A 16042-nucleotide genomic window follows, 5' to 3' on the forward strand; every position below is an offset into this window, starting at 1 on the left:
TTCCACTACCATGATTCTACTTTTTATTATATATAGATATAGATGCAAATGTTATGTTCCTTTTAAGTTTTAACATCATCTATTATTAAATATGCACGTTTAACAAATCATTAAAAATAAACACATATACGCTGTAACACATATGTACACTGAAACACATGTTCCTTTTGACCATGAAATAAATATATTCACACCGTAATACATGTGTACACCGAACACATGTTACATTTAATCCTAAAATAAACACATTCATATCCTAATATATGTGTACATCACATGCATATTGTCACACGTGAATAATATATACTCGTATATTTTAGTTAATATCATGTGCAAATGTGTTCCTAAATTTTAAGTGTTCTAGTGTTCATATATTTCACCATACCGAATTACGTGTGAATATAATCCAGTTTCTTTAACACATGTAATTGTTGAGTAAAAAAATTAATAAATTAATCAATTAATAATAAATTTGACATTCAAAACAAAAAGTAACGAGCTTTATGATTTTCTCGGCTGTGCGTTTCTTTATTTTTTATTACCTATTATGCCCTTTACAGAAAATTTTTTTATTTGCAAGTTAGTTTTTATCACAATAATTACAAATATGCCATCATTTGTTAATAACCATTGATTAATCTAATCTAATGGTTTTAAATGGTTCTCGTAGTTCTCGACAAAAAATTAGTTCTCATAATAACCTAACTATATATATATATATAATGTTCGTTTTTATTCTTATGTTTATATGCTGAAAGTATACTAGCAACTTACCCGTGCAATGAAATGAACGAAGATGGTTGTGGGGGCCGATGGTGGTGACTGGTGGTGGTGATGGAGACGACGACGATATATATATGCTTTGTGGTTTAGGAATAAGAGTTTGCTTATCGAAAGAGTAATATAAGTATTTTGAAAGTTAACAAATGATGTAATATAAAAGATGAACATTTTGGGTATTTTTAAATCAGAATTGTTGAATAAGGGGAGCAAAATGTTTTACTAGGCAATATAGATGTACGTAATTTGCTTGGTTTGATCTAGGTCTATAAATTAAACGAAAGCATTTTCATCATGATATGATGAGTTTTTAATTCAAGTAAAGTCTTAATTGAGTATTCCCAAGATTGTTTACCAACCATGACTACCTCATGATCTTTGCTAGAACTTGAAACTTCTTATTAAAAGAGCTTGTTACGTCTAAGTACTTTGATAATGTTTACCTTGTTTTGTACATTCTCTCTCTAAAATGATTCGAGCATGTAGTCAAAATTGAAAATGTAGCATATGATCTTCAAAACATTTACAAGCAACACAATTCCAAATTCAATAGTATAATTTTGTTATTAAACTACAATCATTGGTTACAAACTTCAACGCCAAAATTATATGCAAATAAAAAAAGATATAGTTTTGAGACACAACATATGTTTGTTAAGTGCATGTTTAAAGTTTATGAAATTTATGATCTAATTGATACAACGCCATAAATATTATGCAAATTGTAAAAACTATATATATTTATATTTTTTCTAAAGGCAGCCTAAAAGGCTAAGACTGAAGTCATCAAATTGTGAAAAAATCCTGATCATTAGGCTAACACCCTAATGGCTTAAAAAAATATATTTTTAAAGATTCATAATTCCTTTTAATTTGTTTTAATTTCATTTTTGACATAAAAAGTATCCATTAATTCATACACGATACGAATACAATACAATAGCCATATATATATATATCCTACATCTATTATATTATGACTAGTTAGATTGATTAATAAATAAATAAAGTTTTAATATAAAGTATCTACGGTTATCCTCTTTGTATATAAACACCAAAAACCACGGGAACATTACTACAAGAAGCAAACACCCGGGAACCAAACGCGTCTCGCTCCGTTCAATCCATCAGTTGACCACTAAAACTACTATTCTTCAAATTCCTTATTTTTATTTTTCTGTAAATCGTACACAATTCAAGTAAGTGTTTTCAATTTTCTATCAAATCAATCTATATTTTCTTAATCATAATCTCATCTTTTAATTTCGCTTAATTAGGTTTTCATCCTTAATCCCATGATCATCTGATTTAATCATTATTATACATAAAAAAGAATAATAAAAATATAATAATGTATAGTAATTTTAAAGAACAAGCAATAATATATGTAAAACAAGCAGTAGAAGAAGACACAGCAGGGAATTACCCAAAAGCTTTTTCACTATATATGAATGCCTTAGAATATTTTAAGACTCATTTAAAATACGAAAAAAACCCGAAACTTAAAGAAGCTATTACACTTAAGTTTACTGATTATTTAAGAAGGGCTGAGGAAATTCGGGCCGTTTTGGAAGACGGCGGTGGGGGAGGGGGTAGGCCGAATAATGGGGGTGATACGGGTGTTGCTACTAGGCCGAAAAGTAATAAAAAGAACGGCGGTGAGGATGGAGAGGATGCCGAACAGACTAAGTTGAGGTCCGGACTTAATAGTGCGATTATTAGGGAGAAACCGAATGTTAAATGGAATGACGTTGCCGGTTTGCAAAGTGCGAAGCAAGCGTTGCAGGAGGCGGTGATTTTGCCTGTTAAGTTTCCGCAGTTTTTCGTTGGTTAGTTTTTGTTTTGCCTCTTTGTTTTGTTTTTTTTTTTATTTGGTTTGTCGTTAAAATTTATATCGTATTTGGTATTAGCCTAATGGGGTTTTGGTGATAGGATACTTTAGATTGTCATTCCGAATGTGTTTGGCAGATTATATGGTACTTTTGGGTATACAGTCTGTTTCCCGGTTTCATCATTATAAGATATTAGGGTTGTTTTGGTCTACAAGATTCTACTATCATGGTAATAATCAAATAATATACATGAAACAGACTGTTAAACCAAACTTGGCCATTTTTCTACGAGGGTGGGAGTAACTTCTACTTGTATTATAGTATCGGGCTTTTTAAAGAAGTAAATTTTATTCTTGAAAGTGACATTTGAATATCTTTTCTATAAAGGGAAGAGACGGCCATGGAGAGCTTTTCTTTTATATGGACCACCTGGAACGGGAAAATCTTACTTGGCTAAAGCTGTGGCAACTGAAGCCGACTCAACTTTCTTCAGGTATCTTCATGTTTGCACTTGCCGATTCAGTGACTAATTTGTTTTGACATGTGTTAACTTTTAATCAGATATTGCTTGTTTCTTCATATGAATGAGTCTTTAAATGGTTATATTTGTGTGGTAATAAGTTGTGTAGAAAGGTAATAAGTTATCTTTGTTTCGCCTACCCTCCGCTTTTGAACCTTTTTTGTTCTTTCTAGGGTTTTAGAGCTGTCATTTAGATTCCAATTAGGATCGATAAAATGGAAATATTAGCTGCTCTGGTGTTCCTTACAAAATGCCTGTCAAATCATACATCCTGCGCATCATAACTACATAGTCTTTGAGTTATCTTTATTAGTTTTGTGTGTTGGGTAAAAGTGGTTATGGTTCTCATAATTTATGGTTGAAATAATCATATTATAAGAATCCAGGAACAAGCCTGATTCTTACGATATATGTAAGATTCTTTTCTAACCCTAGTATGTTCAGGTTATGATCATTTAAGTCACATTGATCACTTTCAATATGTACATACATAAACCTCCCTAGAATCTTTTGCTATCAAAGAATTTTCATCTTGTTTTATCAAGCAACTTTTGATATCTTAATTCTTCTTCCACTCTTGAAAGCATTAACCATTTGAGTGCATATGTGTTGAAAACATCATCATGAGAAGAATCCATACAACGTATTGACCATCACGAGAATTTGTGTTACTGCAGTATTTCTTCATCGGATTTGGTTTCTAAATGGATGGGAGAAAGTGAAAAGTTAGTCTCAAATCTATTCCAAATGGCCCGAGAAAGTGCTCCTTCTATTATATTCATTGATGAGATAGACTCTTTGGTTGGCCAACGTGGTGAAGGCAATGAGAGTGAAGCATCTCGTCGTATAAAAACCGAGCTTCTTGTCCAGATGCAGGTATATTGTGTCCAGTTAACTTGAACACTAGAGGTGACAAAATGGGTGGGTGAGTTGGTTAATGGATCAAAACAGGTTAAGTGGTTGCCGTGAAGGCGATCCATGTTTTTTTAAGTAAACCTTCTATATATCATCATGGTGTCAAATATGATTACAAAAATTGTATATATTCAATCAGTATCAGTTCCTTTGTATGATGTTTTATTATAATTATCAAATTTTTAAGATTCTTTTTGACTTTGTGACCCATTTCCCCTGTATCCTTTGAGCTATATTTGAATCTTGTGTGCTTTGACTCATTAGATCTATAAGATAACCCAAACTGACTGATCCAAAAGTAAATGGGTCAAAGTTGCCACCTTTAGTTATCACAGTAATGCTGTCGTTACCTGTGCCTCTTGTTGCTCAGATAGTTGTTTGTATCTATTTCAGGGTGTTGGCAATGATGATAGGAAAGTTCTTGTTCTTGCAGCTACAAACACACCTTATTCATTAGATCAGGTAACATCTGTGAACAGTAGTCTTGCCTTGTTTAATTGTTTGCACTGCTAACACACAGTAAATCACAGGCCATTAGGCGAAGATTCGACAAGCGGATTTACATCCCTCTACCAGACGTGAAGGCAAGGCAGCACATGTTTAAGGTAATATCAGATTAAAAAAATCATCAACAAGAAATTGCAAATGAACACGTCAGAATGTAGAATTGACATGTTTTTAAGTAAAGGTGGCGAAATGGGTGGATTAGGTAACAAAACAAGCACTTTTTTAGGACAGATCAAATTGTGTGTGGTTGGATTTTGAATTTTATAGATTGATAAAGAATTAAACAGGATCACAAAAACTATACTATTATAGTGATACGATCAATAATTTTATTCTTAATAGAGCGATATAGTTGCTAAGCAATTCGGTATCTTTTGGGTGTCTCTCAACCTGTTTGGTTCATTCCATTTTTGCCATGGTTATCAATCAACCCTTTGACCTTTTTGAAGATATATAACCCAATTAACCCATCTTTGGTTAAATGGATCAAACTTTCTCACCTTGATTTTGTAAAGAACAATATACAGCTTATATAAGATAATTGTGAATTTGTGATCACTAATTTTTGTGAGTAGGTGCACCTTGGAGATACGCCTCATTGCCTAACTGATCGTGACTTTGAGCAATTAGCATATAAAACCGAAGGATTTTCTGGTTCAGATATTGCTGTTTGTGTAAGTATCGACAATTCACTCAAAAGTTTGTTTTGTGGTTGCATTTATTTGCAGGTTAATTGTATCTCAATATGTCTAAAATGCCTTTCTGTGTGTCTTTGTTCTGGTGATAGGTAAATGAGGTCTTGTTTGAACCTGTACGTAAAACTCAAGATGCTATGCACTTCATAAAAACATCTGACGACACTTGGGTGCCTTGTGGACCTCGACATCCGGGTGCTATTGAGATCAGTATGCAGGATTTAGCTACACAAGGGCAGGCATCAAAGGTATGGAGATTGAATAACCAAAATAAACAAGAATGGTTTCTGCTATTTGTTTAAAAGTAAACCAGTACCAACAAAATTAATTGCTGAATCTTTCTTACAAAATTAATCCAGAACATTATTTGTTATTCATTGAGCTATGAACAGTGGTAACTATTTTTAAACAATTCATTCTTATTAAAACCTCATGATTCTTGATACTGAAACTGGGTTTGGGGTATTTTTCCAGATCAATCCACCCCCGATATCAAGAACAGATTTTGACAAAGTTCTAGCAAAACAGAAACCTACTGTTAGCAAATCAGATCTTGAAGTGCATGACAGATTCACAAGAGAGTTTGGAGAAGAAGGCTGATGATTGAATTTAAAACACACAGAAATGTTTATATTTTGTGATTAAATATTCAAATGATTAAAAATTGTTTCTTACTTCAAAGAATGTTGGTTACATTTCTGACTTTACGTGTATATGATATTCTTTTTGCAAATATATGACATTGATATTATTTGATTCAGTTTATAAGGGGATATGTTAAGGACAATGCCAATGCGTATGGTTGTGTTGGCGATAGGTAGGTTGTAATGTGTTGATGTCTTTCTGGTACTGCTTGTGTTGTTCTCTTTGTACTCGGGTTTTTCTCGCATGTGTTTCAAATTAATCAAGTTTTGATTAAGCTGTTATGATCTGGAAACATACCTTGAGTTTCATGTTACTTTATCATATATCGGGATTTAGTCACCCAACTATCCCTTTGATGTCATTTATACCATATCTGATATAAGGGCAAATTTTTTATGAGGCACATAGTACTAGGCAGCGGTTTGCAGGTCATTAGATTCCGCTGCCCAAGTAACTCTTTTAAGTGTAGAAGATTTGTTTATAACTTGAGGTGGCAAGATGGGTGGGTCATGTTACAGGCTATAACAATCACCTTTTTATAAAGGGTCAAATTGTGGCCGCTGTGTTGTTTGCCCTTGAATTTTATGAGTAATTGTGTATTAAACATGATTATCTAAGTTTTACACTTTTGCCGATATTCTCTAAATTTGCTGAAATTGCACCTTCATTTCTAAAGAACAATTACAACTTATTTAAAGAAAAAGAAATCAAGATTTGAGTAAGCTAAGTCGAGTCGAACCAAGAACAAGAACCTCAAGACAATATGATATTCTTGGTTGTATGCTTATGGCTTTGCCTTATTCAACAGATGTCGTTGCCAAAATGACATCTTTGATCTTTCGAGACTTCAAATCTCAAAACCTGAGATGTAGATTTAAATAGATAATGTAATATTTCGTATGGGCAAAAACTACGTTACTTGATACAAAGATGGATCAAAGTGAAGCAACCATAATTTACATTAAGCAAACAGGCTAGAACCGCAATGATATCTTACTACTATACGCTCTTACAAGGTTATGATATCAGTGGTGCTTCTAAATTGTCTCCTTCGTCAGGTGGTGACTCCACTCTCAGGGAGCATGCGAAACACAAAGAGATCACCTGAAATACTTGTAAAGATCATGCTAGAGAAAGGGAGTTTGTGTTGGTAATTGATGGTGGAGGTGTTTAAGCAGCCTTACCATGCATAGAGAGGCACAAATGATACTGAAGCCTTTGCAGTCAAACGGTGCATTGGTGGACAAGAACCATGCTGCACAATTAAAAGTTGAGATTCAAGTTACCAATCGAAAATCCCCCACAGAGGTGACAAAATGGGTGGAGCGGATAATGGGTCAGGTTGACCTGGAACACTTTTTTGGGTTCATATTTTGAAACAATTTTCACTAAATCTGAGTGTCAAAATATGTTTCTAGATAATCTATTTATAACAATAATAACCTTTTTATTATTTATAAAAGATTTAATACACATTATCAATACATTTTGGGCCACTTTTGATCTGTTTGACCTGTTTCCTTTGTAATTTAGTCTATATTTTGTTTAACTACACAGTTCAAAATTGCCTCCTCTATATACAACAAAGCTTAACGGGAAATCAAGAACAAAGATCGAGCTCACTAGTCAATGGAGTCATTGCCAATGGCGATAACAAGCTTGCAATTGACTGAACACCGGCTATAAAAGTCTGTGCTTTTCCCTGAGATTGAACGACAAAGACAAACTTATTACATGTACTTGTTTTTATATGGTTAGCATAAGCTAAAAGAAGACGAGAACCACAAAAAAGGAGGAGAGAAAGTTGTGGAAAATGTGCAAGGTGATTAGAACTAACGAAAAACTTTCACAAACCTGATCGGTTGATCTTGATCCTTTTGATATAACTGCATAGGTCTGTCAAAAAGAGCAAGTGCCTTGAATACTTAAGAATGACTTCTCAAACTAAGGGTGTTGAATCAATTTTGATTAAGAGAACTTACAGCTGGTTTAACTAGGATAAAGATCACTCCAAATGATGCGCTAAGGTATGGTACCTATATACACATAAACTTGATATCATATATTCCTCATTAACTTTCTTCTATAGAGGTGCATAGGAGATAGTATGCATTAAAAATAGACTTTGAGCGACTTTAACCCTGTTTAGACCCAGTTGACCTGCTTGAGATAAAATAAAATCCAACACGACCCATTTATATGCGAATGAGCCGAGATTGCCAACTCTAATTTTGATCTAACTAAGCTGAATTATTTTTTTAAGTAGTGTCTTTTCTCAGAGAATTTTTCCAAGTATTGGGTTGAACCCGGGTCTTCAAATAGTCAACTTATGAAAACAATGGGATGAACGGTGATTGGACAAAGAAATATTAGAAGCATAAACTTTTAGAACAAGATTAAAGGCATTAAAAGAAGTATTACCCAAGAGGCCCATGCAAAGCCATAAAACAATGCCTGCAAATAACATAGGATTTATGAGATAAATTTGCTATATTGAAAATTTTGGTCAAATTAGTGCAAACGAGGGGAAAAGAACATACGTATGCTATTGATGCCAATAAGCCAGCACACAGTATTACTTTCTCTCCAACTAAGGGATTAGCTAAAGGGAGCACCACCAACTTTTGTAGCATAATTGAATACATGTTTAATATTAGAAGACCAAAGTAGCAACTCTCAGGCTATTGAAACTTTATATATCAGAGTAGCAGAACAAACCTGAGAAACAATAGAACCTACACCAACCATGCTCAGGATTTCTGAAAGTTGGTTTTTATCAAAACCGAATGCCGCTTTAAGGTAATACTGCGAGATCAACAAGAAACCACAAATGAGTTGATTATTTAACCACTTATTCAACAGATTCAGTATCACTTTGGCCAAAGGTTGGTTACATGCCTATTCGTATTGCATATGCTCTAACTAAGAGGTGACAAAATGTGCAGATCAGGTAATCGGTCAAATCAAGTAGTTTTACATACGGAGCAGGTTGGACCCGAAACAAATTTCCCTCAAAAAATTCATCTTTTTTTCTACTATCAACCACATGATCTGTTTCCTCTTTAGCAAACTAATTTAATATACCCGCTTGGCCCATTAGGTATAAAGATAACCTAAATTAACCCATTCATAAGTAAGAGTATGAAATTGACACATCTTCTATAATTTATTTACTCTATCTAAAACATACCAGTAAGACAGTGCTGATGCCAGACATTCCCAGTTCGTAGAAGAAAGAAATGACCGAAATACTACTCAGAGTTGGACTGAAATTAAAACAGTTTAAGTAGTCATGTTAGAATAAATTTGAGAAAATATTAAGTCTTTCAGTGCATAATTTATAAGTAAAGATAAAACAGAAATATGCAAAATGATGATGCTTTGATATTGACATACGTGCTCAAGACAATAGTTACAGCATATTTCATTGTCTTATAACGTTCTTGAACGACGGTAACTGCTTTACTCAAATAAGATGAGTGTTGATCGATCTTTGGAGTCGGTTTAACTGTCTCAACCAGAAATATTGCCATATAAACTGGACAGAAGATCAAGAGAGCTATAGAAACCTGAACTAGAAAAAATATCATTAGAAAGACTGCAAAGAAGTGACAGATGAAATATTATGGTAGACTCCCAGTAGAAAACTTGACCCATTTACTACGAGATGGGTCAAGTTTTTCTCTAAAAGGTCATATACTTCAAATAACTTCTGGTTTAATGTGAAATGGTTTGAAGGAATTGAAAGTGGCCTGTACTTGATATCTTGAATGCTTACAACATCTAAAAGCATTTTACTTGTAGAAATAAGCTAAAGTTTTAATAATACAGTTTTTTAATCATAATAATGCCTTGCATAGAGAAATGAATAAGAAAATGTTGACGGAGCAACACACATTGAAGTTTACCCATCCGTTTTGATACTCTATGCTACAGAATCAAAATCATCATACCACAAAAATGTACTTCTCGGGAAGGAAACGAGCCAGCAGATTTCCTACGACATGTGATGCAGAAAAGAGGCCTGTTATCCAACTAAAAACAGCTGCCCTCTTTCTATTATCAACAATATCTGCCTGCAAAAATTGACAATTTTTAAGCTTTTCCATGTTGAAAACTCTGCATATAAACAATACTCGGTGGCTTCATTACAGGATACGAGCTAATTGAATTTTCTTGAACATTCTGATCAAACAATCACCGTCAAACTTGGTTCAATGCTTAAAAAGTAGAACTCAATAAGACTTACCACATAAGCAACAGCAATGCAGAAAATACTTCCTTGACTGATTATATATGAAATCGTGCGAAGGATATAATAAGCATATACAAATGATTTTGATTCACTGATGGCAAGCAGGGCTGAAAGAGTTGCAGCAAAATGAGACATATGAGTCTAAAAAGACAGTAAAATAATTCCATGATGACCCAATGTACATGAAATATAGTTGTGAATATGGTACCATAGACATGAGATATGATAAGAAGCCACTTACCGAAGGGAATTATAGTTGTAGATAATGTAACGAGGAGCAGTGGTTTACGTCCATACTCATCTGAAAGCTGGCCTAGAATTGGAAGCATGACCATCTTGAATATTCCTACAATCTAATATACAAGTACAATGAAAACATGAGCAAAGTTTATATAAGGATACTACTATTACTATATTATCCTTAAGATACAAATGAATATATAATGTTGTAAACGAATTACATGATGTAAGCACAAGCTACATTATGATTTCTGAATTTTAAGTGATCATCATTTTTTGGGTGTGGATAAATAGTATATTACTAAGAAGGAACAATATTTCATATACTATAGTTTAAGTATGTGCCGGGAAGTAGCATTTCGGTAAATTCCAATTGATTTTACACCAACTGATATGTAACCAAGTTATTGAGCCTAATGATTGTATAAGTCTCTTCATAGAGACTCAATCTCAAAAAGGCTTGTCGAGATTCAGCCGTTACCATTGCATCAAATACCACTTGATTCAAAACTCATTGTTGACGCATTACGTGTACATGTTTATTTTGTATTGTTTGTTTAACCTTATTATTTCTCATGGAAATAAAATGTAAAAACCAACACAATGTATCAGATGATGTTCCTAGGAGTTGTCCATATCACCAAGGACAATAAGATACCTTAGAGTAAATGATAAGAGAGGACCAAAATAGTACATGGACATAAAAACAACCAAATATTGGCAGAACCCATGTGCCATTCTATCCTTCATTTCCCAGATTTACAAGGTACTGTAAATCTACTGTATATACTATTGTATTGTTTTCCTTAAAAAAACAAGGCAGGGGAAAAAATTTGAGCTGAGAGATGGTCATTTTAGACTTTTAAACAAAAATGATTGATTAGCTTTAAGAGAAAAGTTATCTTTATATCAGGTTTACCTAACAAAATATAAAAGTATTCATTATAAGCTAGGGAAGAGGTTTTTCCTGTTCCGGTCAACCGGGGAGGGCAAGTCTTTGACTCATCTTAAATTATGAAAGGACATAGTTTGATCATCAAAGGTGAAGAATTATATATGTTTGTGTAAAAGGTATGTCACAAGAAAGGATTGAAAAGGGAAAAAGAAAAATGTCATAAAGTCTATTCTTCTTTCTACATATGTAAAAAGCCTTAAGAACCAGATTATTACATTTTGCATGCACCAAACATTCAATAAATAAGCGTAAAACCAACATAATCCACAAAATGAACACTCACATCTTTACACTAGCTAATCATCACATATTCACATAAATTACCGCCCGAACGCCTAATGATCACACGATAACCCAACAAAAAAATCCAAGAAAAATTAGACAAAACCAACAAAAAGTAAAGACACCAATCTGATTAGTACTAGCAGAATATATACTGAGTGAATATTTGACTATATAATTCTGCTTAAATTCTCATTTTTAATAAATAACATTCTCATAACACAAATGCTGCTTTATACAGTAGTGATTAAATGTATATATGATGAATGACAAACAAATTAAGAGAAATTGGCAGTAATAATGCACGTACGGTTTGTTGAAGACCATTGAGGTAAATAGCTTCAGAACATGAATTTTGGCCGGGACAAAGAGCTTCAGTGGTAACATCAACAAGAACAGAAACAGTCATTTCTTCAGCAACCCAATGAAAACAAAGTGGGAACAATAAGTGTACTAATGGCCTCAGCTCACGAGCACCCTCCCACCACCTTGTCATTCTTTCTTTCTAGCTAGCTTGTTTTACTATATCTTTTCTCTGTCTCACACTTTAATATGTGATATATATATATATATATATGTATGTATATATACTCGTATATATATAATAGGATGCTGATTATTATTATAATTATAATTGTTTGTTAGTTGTTTATTGGTTAGGAAGAAATGAAATGATGATGGATAGATTTTGGCATGGTTCTGGCCGTGACATACCTCTCATATCAAATGTGACAATGAAGTTTTTTAATTTTTTTTTTTTTTTTATCGATAGCATAAATTAAGACTTTATTTCCGATAACATAATAAATGATGTATTTGACTTTGTCGTCCGTCGCTAAAGCCATATCAACTATTGTGTTACCTCAGGTCACAAGTTTTTTAAAAAGTCTTTTTGAATTTTTTTCTTTCTGATCACCTGTTACACCTCATGATCTATATTTCATAGTTTAGAATATGTGCAATGTTTTTACCATTTTATGATATGATATCCCTAATGTTAAATATTGATTGATTGTTCCACACACAAAAAAAAAAAAAAAAAAAAAAAAAAAAAAAAAAACCTTTTCGTCACAAAACTCTTCAATAATTTTGTGACAATAACGGGTGAAGGTGACATATATATGCATATATACATTATCGGTACCGCGTATTAGCATCGACAAACTAACACCTCCCCCTTTAATTTGGCAATGAGGCCGGGCATATACCTAATTAAACTGATGGGAAGTGACATTTAGAGGATGCATGTGAGTTGCTCTTTTTATATACCCGCCTGCCTTGTTAATTAAGAGTACTAAACTACTCGTATATATTAAGCTGAGCTTGCTTCATCGGCATTCGTCATAGGCGATGCTTGCAATCGCAATACATATGATTTTTTTAAAACTAAAAGCTAAGGTCAAAACAAAAACATTTGAAGAAGCATGAAAGGTGCCGACAAAAAAGTCTAACTGGATGACCATCAAAAAGTTACAAAATATGTAAATAAAGACCACAACTAACCCATTATAATGACACGTTAAATAATCTAAATCAAGCCATTCAAAGATAATAAAAATACTCGTAATAATTATTTATTTCAATCTATAACATTATAAGGGCCGTGGTATGTATCAAGTCATGTTCGAGTATCGAATAAATTCTAAATAAATTCAAGTCTTGCGTATTATTTGGATGTTGTTCAATATTTAAACTCGAACTTAAAAGAAAACACTGGTAAATATTTTTTATTATACGCTCTAATAACTTATCGACCAATCACAGTTCTCAATTTCGTAATGTTGAATTTTTTTAAAATTTTGACTTTAATTTACGCTTTTTTGTTTTCCATCACAAATTTACACTTTTTATCCAATAGTTTTAATATAATAAATAAATAATAATAGCTTATATATATCCGATAAAATAATAGCTAATATTTATCTAATAAAATAATAGCTAATATATATCCAATAATATGTTCTATCATATATATAAAATGTTAAAATTGATTACACAAAAATAAATTAAATTATTGTAAATATATTAAGATTTTAGTAGTAATTGTACAATTTTAATTTTAATATATATTAAAAGACAGTTGAACTAATGACTTATTAATCAATCATATGGCTCGATTTTATCAAATTGACTCTCGTTGATTTCATCATTTAGTATTTACATAATTTTATTTAATTAATAAAAAATGAATAACTAAATTAATTATTTTTACAATGTTATTAAAATTGGTTTCTATCTATAAAGTCCGGTTTTCACACACGAACAATTATGCATTGCAGTATCTCGAGTTAAGTCGAGAAGGGGCTTTAAGGTGCTAATATGTGACAAAGATGACAAGACAAAAAACACTACAACAAATTTTGTCTATAAATAAGTCTTTCAAATGATTAAGGAGGGTATATACTTCCAATAATCTTTTATTACATTAGTTTTCTTTCTATAAGCTTAACATTTTTGGCATTTGAATTGAACACTCAGTATATACTTATATCTTCAACTTTCACTTTATAAACTTTTATGAGTTACATGTATTAATATCTAATATTAATAATGTCCTAAGTCTCGTGTCTAATGTTGGACACGGATCTAAAATCAAGTTTTAAATCAAAACGAACTTAAAAGAAATAATGTTGGATATAAAACTCATATTCTAATAGTGAAGCTAATATCATCAGATAAATAATTATTATTCAGATTTCATACAAAAGACAATTTTCATTGGTCGTTTCTTTTGTCATGACTACAAAAATCAATAACAATCTTTATCAACGGTTAGTTTATCAATAACAATCTTTATCAATTGTTATTTTGCATCTACAATGTCCGATTTTCACATATAGACAATTGTACGTTGTTATCTTTTGAGTTAAATAAATAAAAAAAAATTATACAAATTTTGTGTATTTAACATGAGTGTAGATCTTATATTATATTAGAATTTTAAATGGAACTTTTCATAAAGCGTTTTATATAATATATATATATATATATATTATTGTAATCTCATTAAAGGCGAGGTCAATGAACAGTGTCACGTGCCATGTGGCGCTGTTCTATTGGTTCACCTGTATCCCGTGTTTTTTCCCAAATTTTATCATATCGGATTCCGTTAAATTTAATTTTTGTTCGGTTTTTTTTTGGTTTCCTACATAGTTTTTTTTGCTTTTGTGTTTTCTTTCTATTAGTCCACCTATACCCTGCTTTTTTTCGGATTTTGCTATATCGGATCCCGTTAAGGTTATTTTTCTTTCGGTTTTTGTTGGTTTATTACATAGTTTTTTTGCTTTTGTGTTTTCTTTCTATTGGTTCATCGTATACCCCCCATCACTATTTAGATTTTGCCATTTTGGATCCCGTTTGGGGTTTTTTCTTGGTGTTCATCATAGTTTTTGGCTTTTGTGTTCCGAATTAATATATTGAAAACTTTTACATAATATTTTATTTTTCCTCTGTTATTTCTATTTTCGTTAAGGTTATTTATGTTTTGGTTTTTCTTGGTTTTTTGATACCTTTTTTTTTGTTTATATGATCTCTTTTATTGGTTAATCATATACCCCGCATGACTATTTAAATTCTGACATTACAGATCCCATTTTGAGTTTTTTTTTCATTTTTTTTGGCATGGTTATCAATAGTAACCATGCTTATTAAAACTTGACACGTGGCATCGGTTATAAAGTGACACATCACACGTTTCTTATAGTTTGGATTTTGCCACATTGCATCCTGTTCGGATTTTGTCACGTCTTTTTCTTTTTTAGTTTTGTTTTTCCTTTTCGGATTTTTTTATTACGCGTTACTTCTTTTGTTTTTTTCACACTTTTTATTTGTCATTCAACCTTATTGTGATACACCCCGTACCACTACTTGCATTTTGCTATATCGCATCCACTTGATATTTGAATTAATATATTAATATTTTTGTCATGTCACATTCCGTTCAGGTTTCTACTACGGGTTACGTTTTGGTTTCTTGCATACTTTTAAACAAACATATTAATGACAAAATTATTTATAATTAAGCTGTCGAAAATTCACGACATATATACTAAAATAACGAACTGTTTCAACAAAGGAATTGAGACCCCGCAACGTGGGGTCCAAAATTTTCTAGTTATTATGAATTTTCTATGAAAAGTTATTACCTTGAACTCTTTAAGGCTTTAAGTATGTACTATGTAGCATCTGAGTGTTCAAAAGGCTTTTTCTGCCATGGTCCTATGGATTACCAACCGTAGCCCACTTCCAATAACAAAGTGTAAGAATTTCAAGCCCAAATTGATGCATTAACGGATTAACCTGTATATTTTTTAATCTTTTTGTATTTTCATTTGTTATATATGTGACTGACGAGAAATCTTGCCATTTTCATTTACATAGAAAAATACACTATCTGATTATCACATATATTTTTTG

General features: G+C 32.1%; 2 protein-coding genes across 2 annotated transcripts; one reads left to right on the forward strand and one right to left on the reverse strand.

Annotated features, from left to right (window-relative positions):
- The first annotated feature begins 1822 nt into the window (after nt 1-1822).
- On the forward strand, nt 1823-6014 carry LOC122588431 (protein SUPPRESSOR OF K(+) TRANSPORT GROWTH DEFECT 1-like). Its single transcript, XM_043760541.1, has 8 exons — nt 1823-2609; nt 3000-3105; nt 3810-4008; nt 4441-4509; nt 4578-4652; nt 5130-5228; nt 5342-5497; nt 5724-6014. Exons 1-8 carry the CDS (start codon nt 2132-2134, stop codon nt 5847-5849), a joined length of 1308 nt encoding a protein of 435 aa, XP_043616476.1. The 5' UTR covers nt 1823-2131; the 3' UTR covers nt 5850-6014.
- Nucleotides 6015-6474: 460 nt separating this feature from the next.
- On the reverse strand, nt 6475-12188 carry LOC122589364 (hippocampus abundant transcript-like protein 1). The gene is made up of 15 exons (XM_043761651.1): nt 11937-12188; nt 10391-10502; nt 10144-10256; nt 9848-9970; nt 9291-9463; nt 9085-9160; nt 8613-8699; nt 8435-8515; nt 8316-8348; nt 7877-7930; nt 7749-7790; nt 7518-7596; nt 7079-7149; nt 6908-6998; nt 6475-6755 (listed from the first exon to the last, which is right to left on the reverse strand). Exons 1-14 carry the CDS (start codon nt 12120-12122, stop codon nt 6912-6914), a joined length of 1317 nt encoding a protein of 438 aa, XP_043617586.1. The 5' UTR covers nt 12123-12188; the 3' UTR covers nt 6475-6755; nt 6908-6911.
- Between the last annotated feature and the right edge of the window lie 3854 nt (nt 12189-16042).

The sequence above is a fragment of the Erigeron canadensis genome, chromosome 2, assembly GCF_010389155.1.
Source record: "Erigeron canadensis isolate Cc75 chromosome 2, C_canadensis_v1, whole genome shotgun sequence".
In the NCBI taxonomy this organism is placed as follows: Eukaryota; Viridiplantae; Streptophyta; class Magnoliopsida; order Asterales; family Asteraceae; genus Erigeron; species Erigeron canadensis.

Bases quoted from the DNA above. Each gene is read 5' to 3' on its own strand.
- LOC122588431 (XM_043760541.1), top strand. From the start codon at position 2,132: ATGTATAGTAATTTTAAAGAACAAGCAATAATATATGTAAAACAAGCA. The intron at 2,610-2,999 runs GTTAGTTTTTGT...TTTTCTATAAAG, and splicing joins GTTTCCGCAGTTTTTCGTTG to GGAAGAGACGGCCATGGAGA. The intron at 5,229-5,341 runs GTAAGTATCGAC...TTCTGGTGATAG, and splicing joins GTTCAGATATTGCTGTTTGT to GTAAATGAGGTCTTGTTTGA.
- LOC122589364 (XM_043761651.1), bottom strand. From the start codon at position 12,122: ATGACAAGGTGGTGGGAGGGTGCTCGTGAGCTGAGGCCATTAGTACAC. The intron at 7,597-7,748 runs GTTTGTGAAAGT...GTTCAATCTCAG, and splicing joins GATCAAGATCAACCGATCAG to GGAAAAGCACAGACTTTTAT. The intron at 7,150-7,517 runs GTGAGCTCGATC...TTAATTGTGCAG, and splicing joins GGCAATGACTCCATTGACTA to CATGGTTCTTGTCCACCAAT.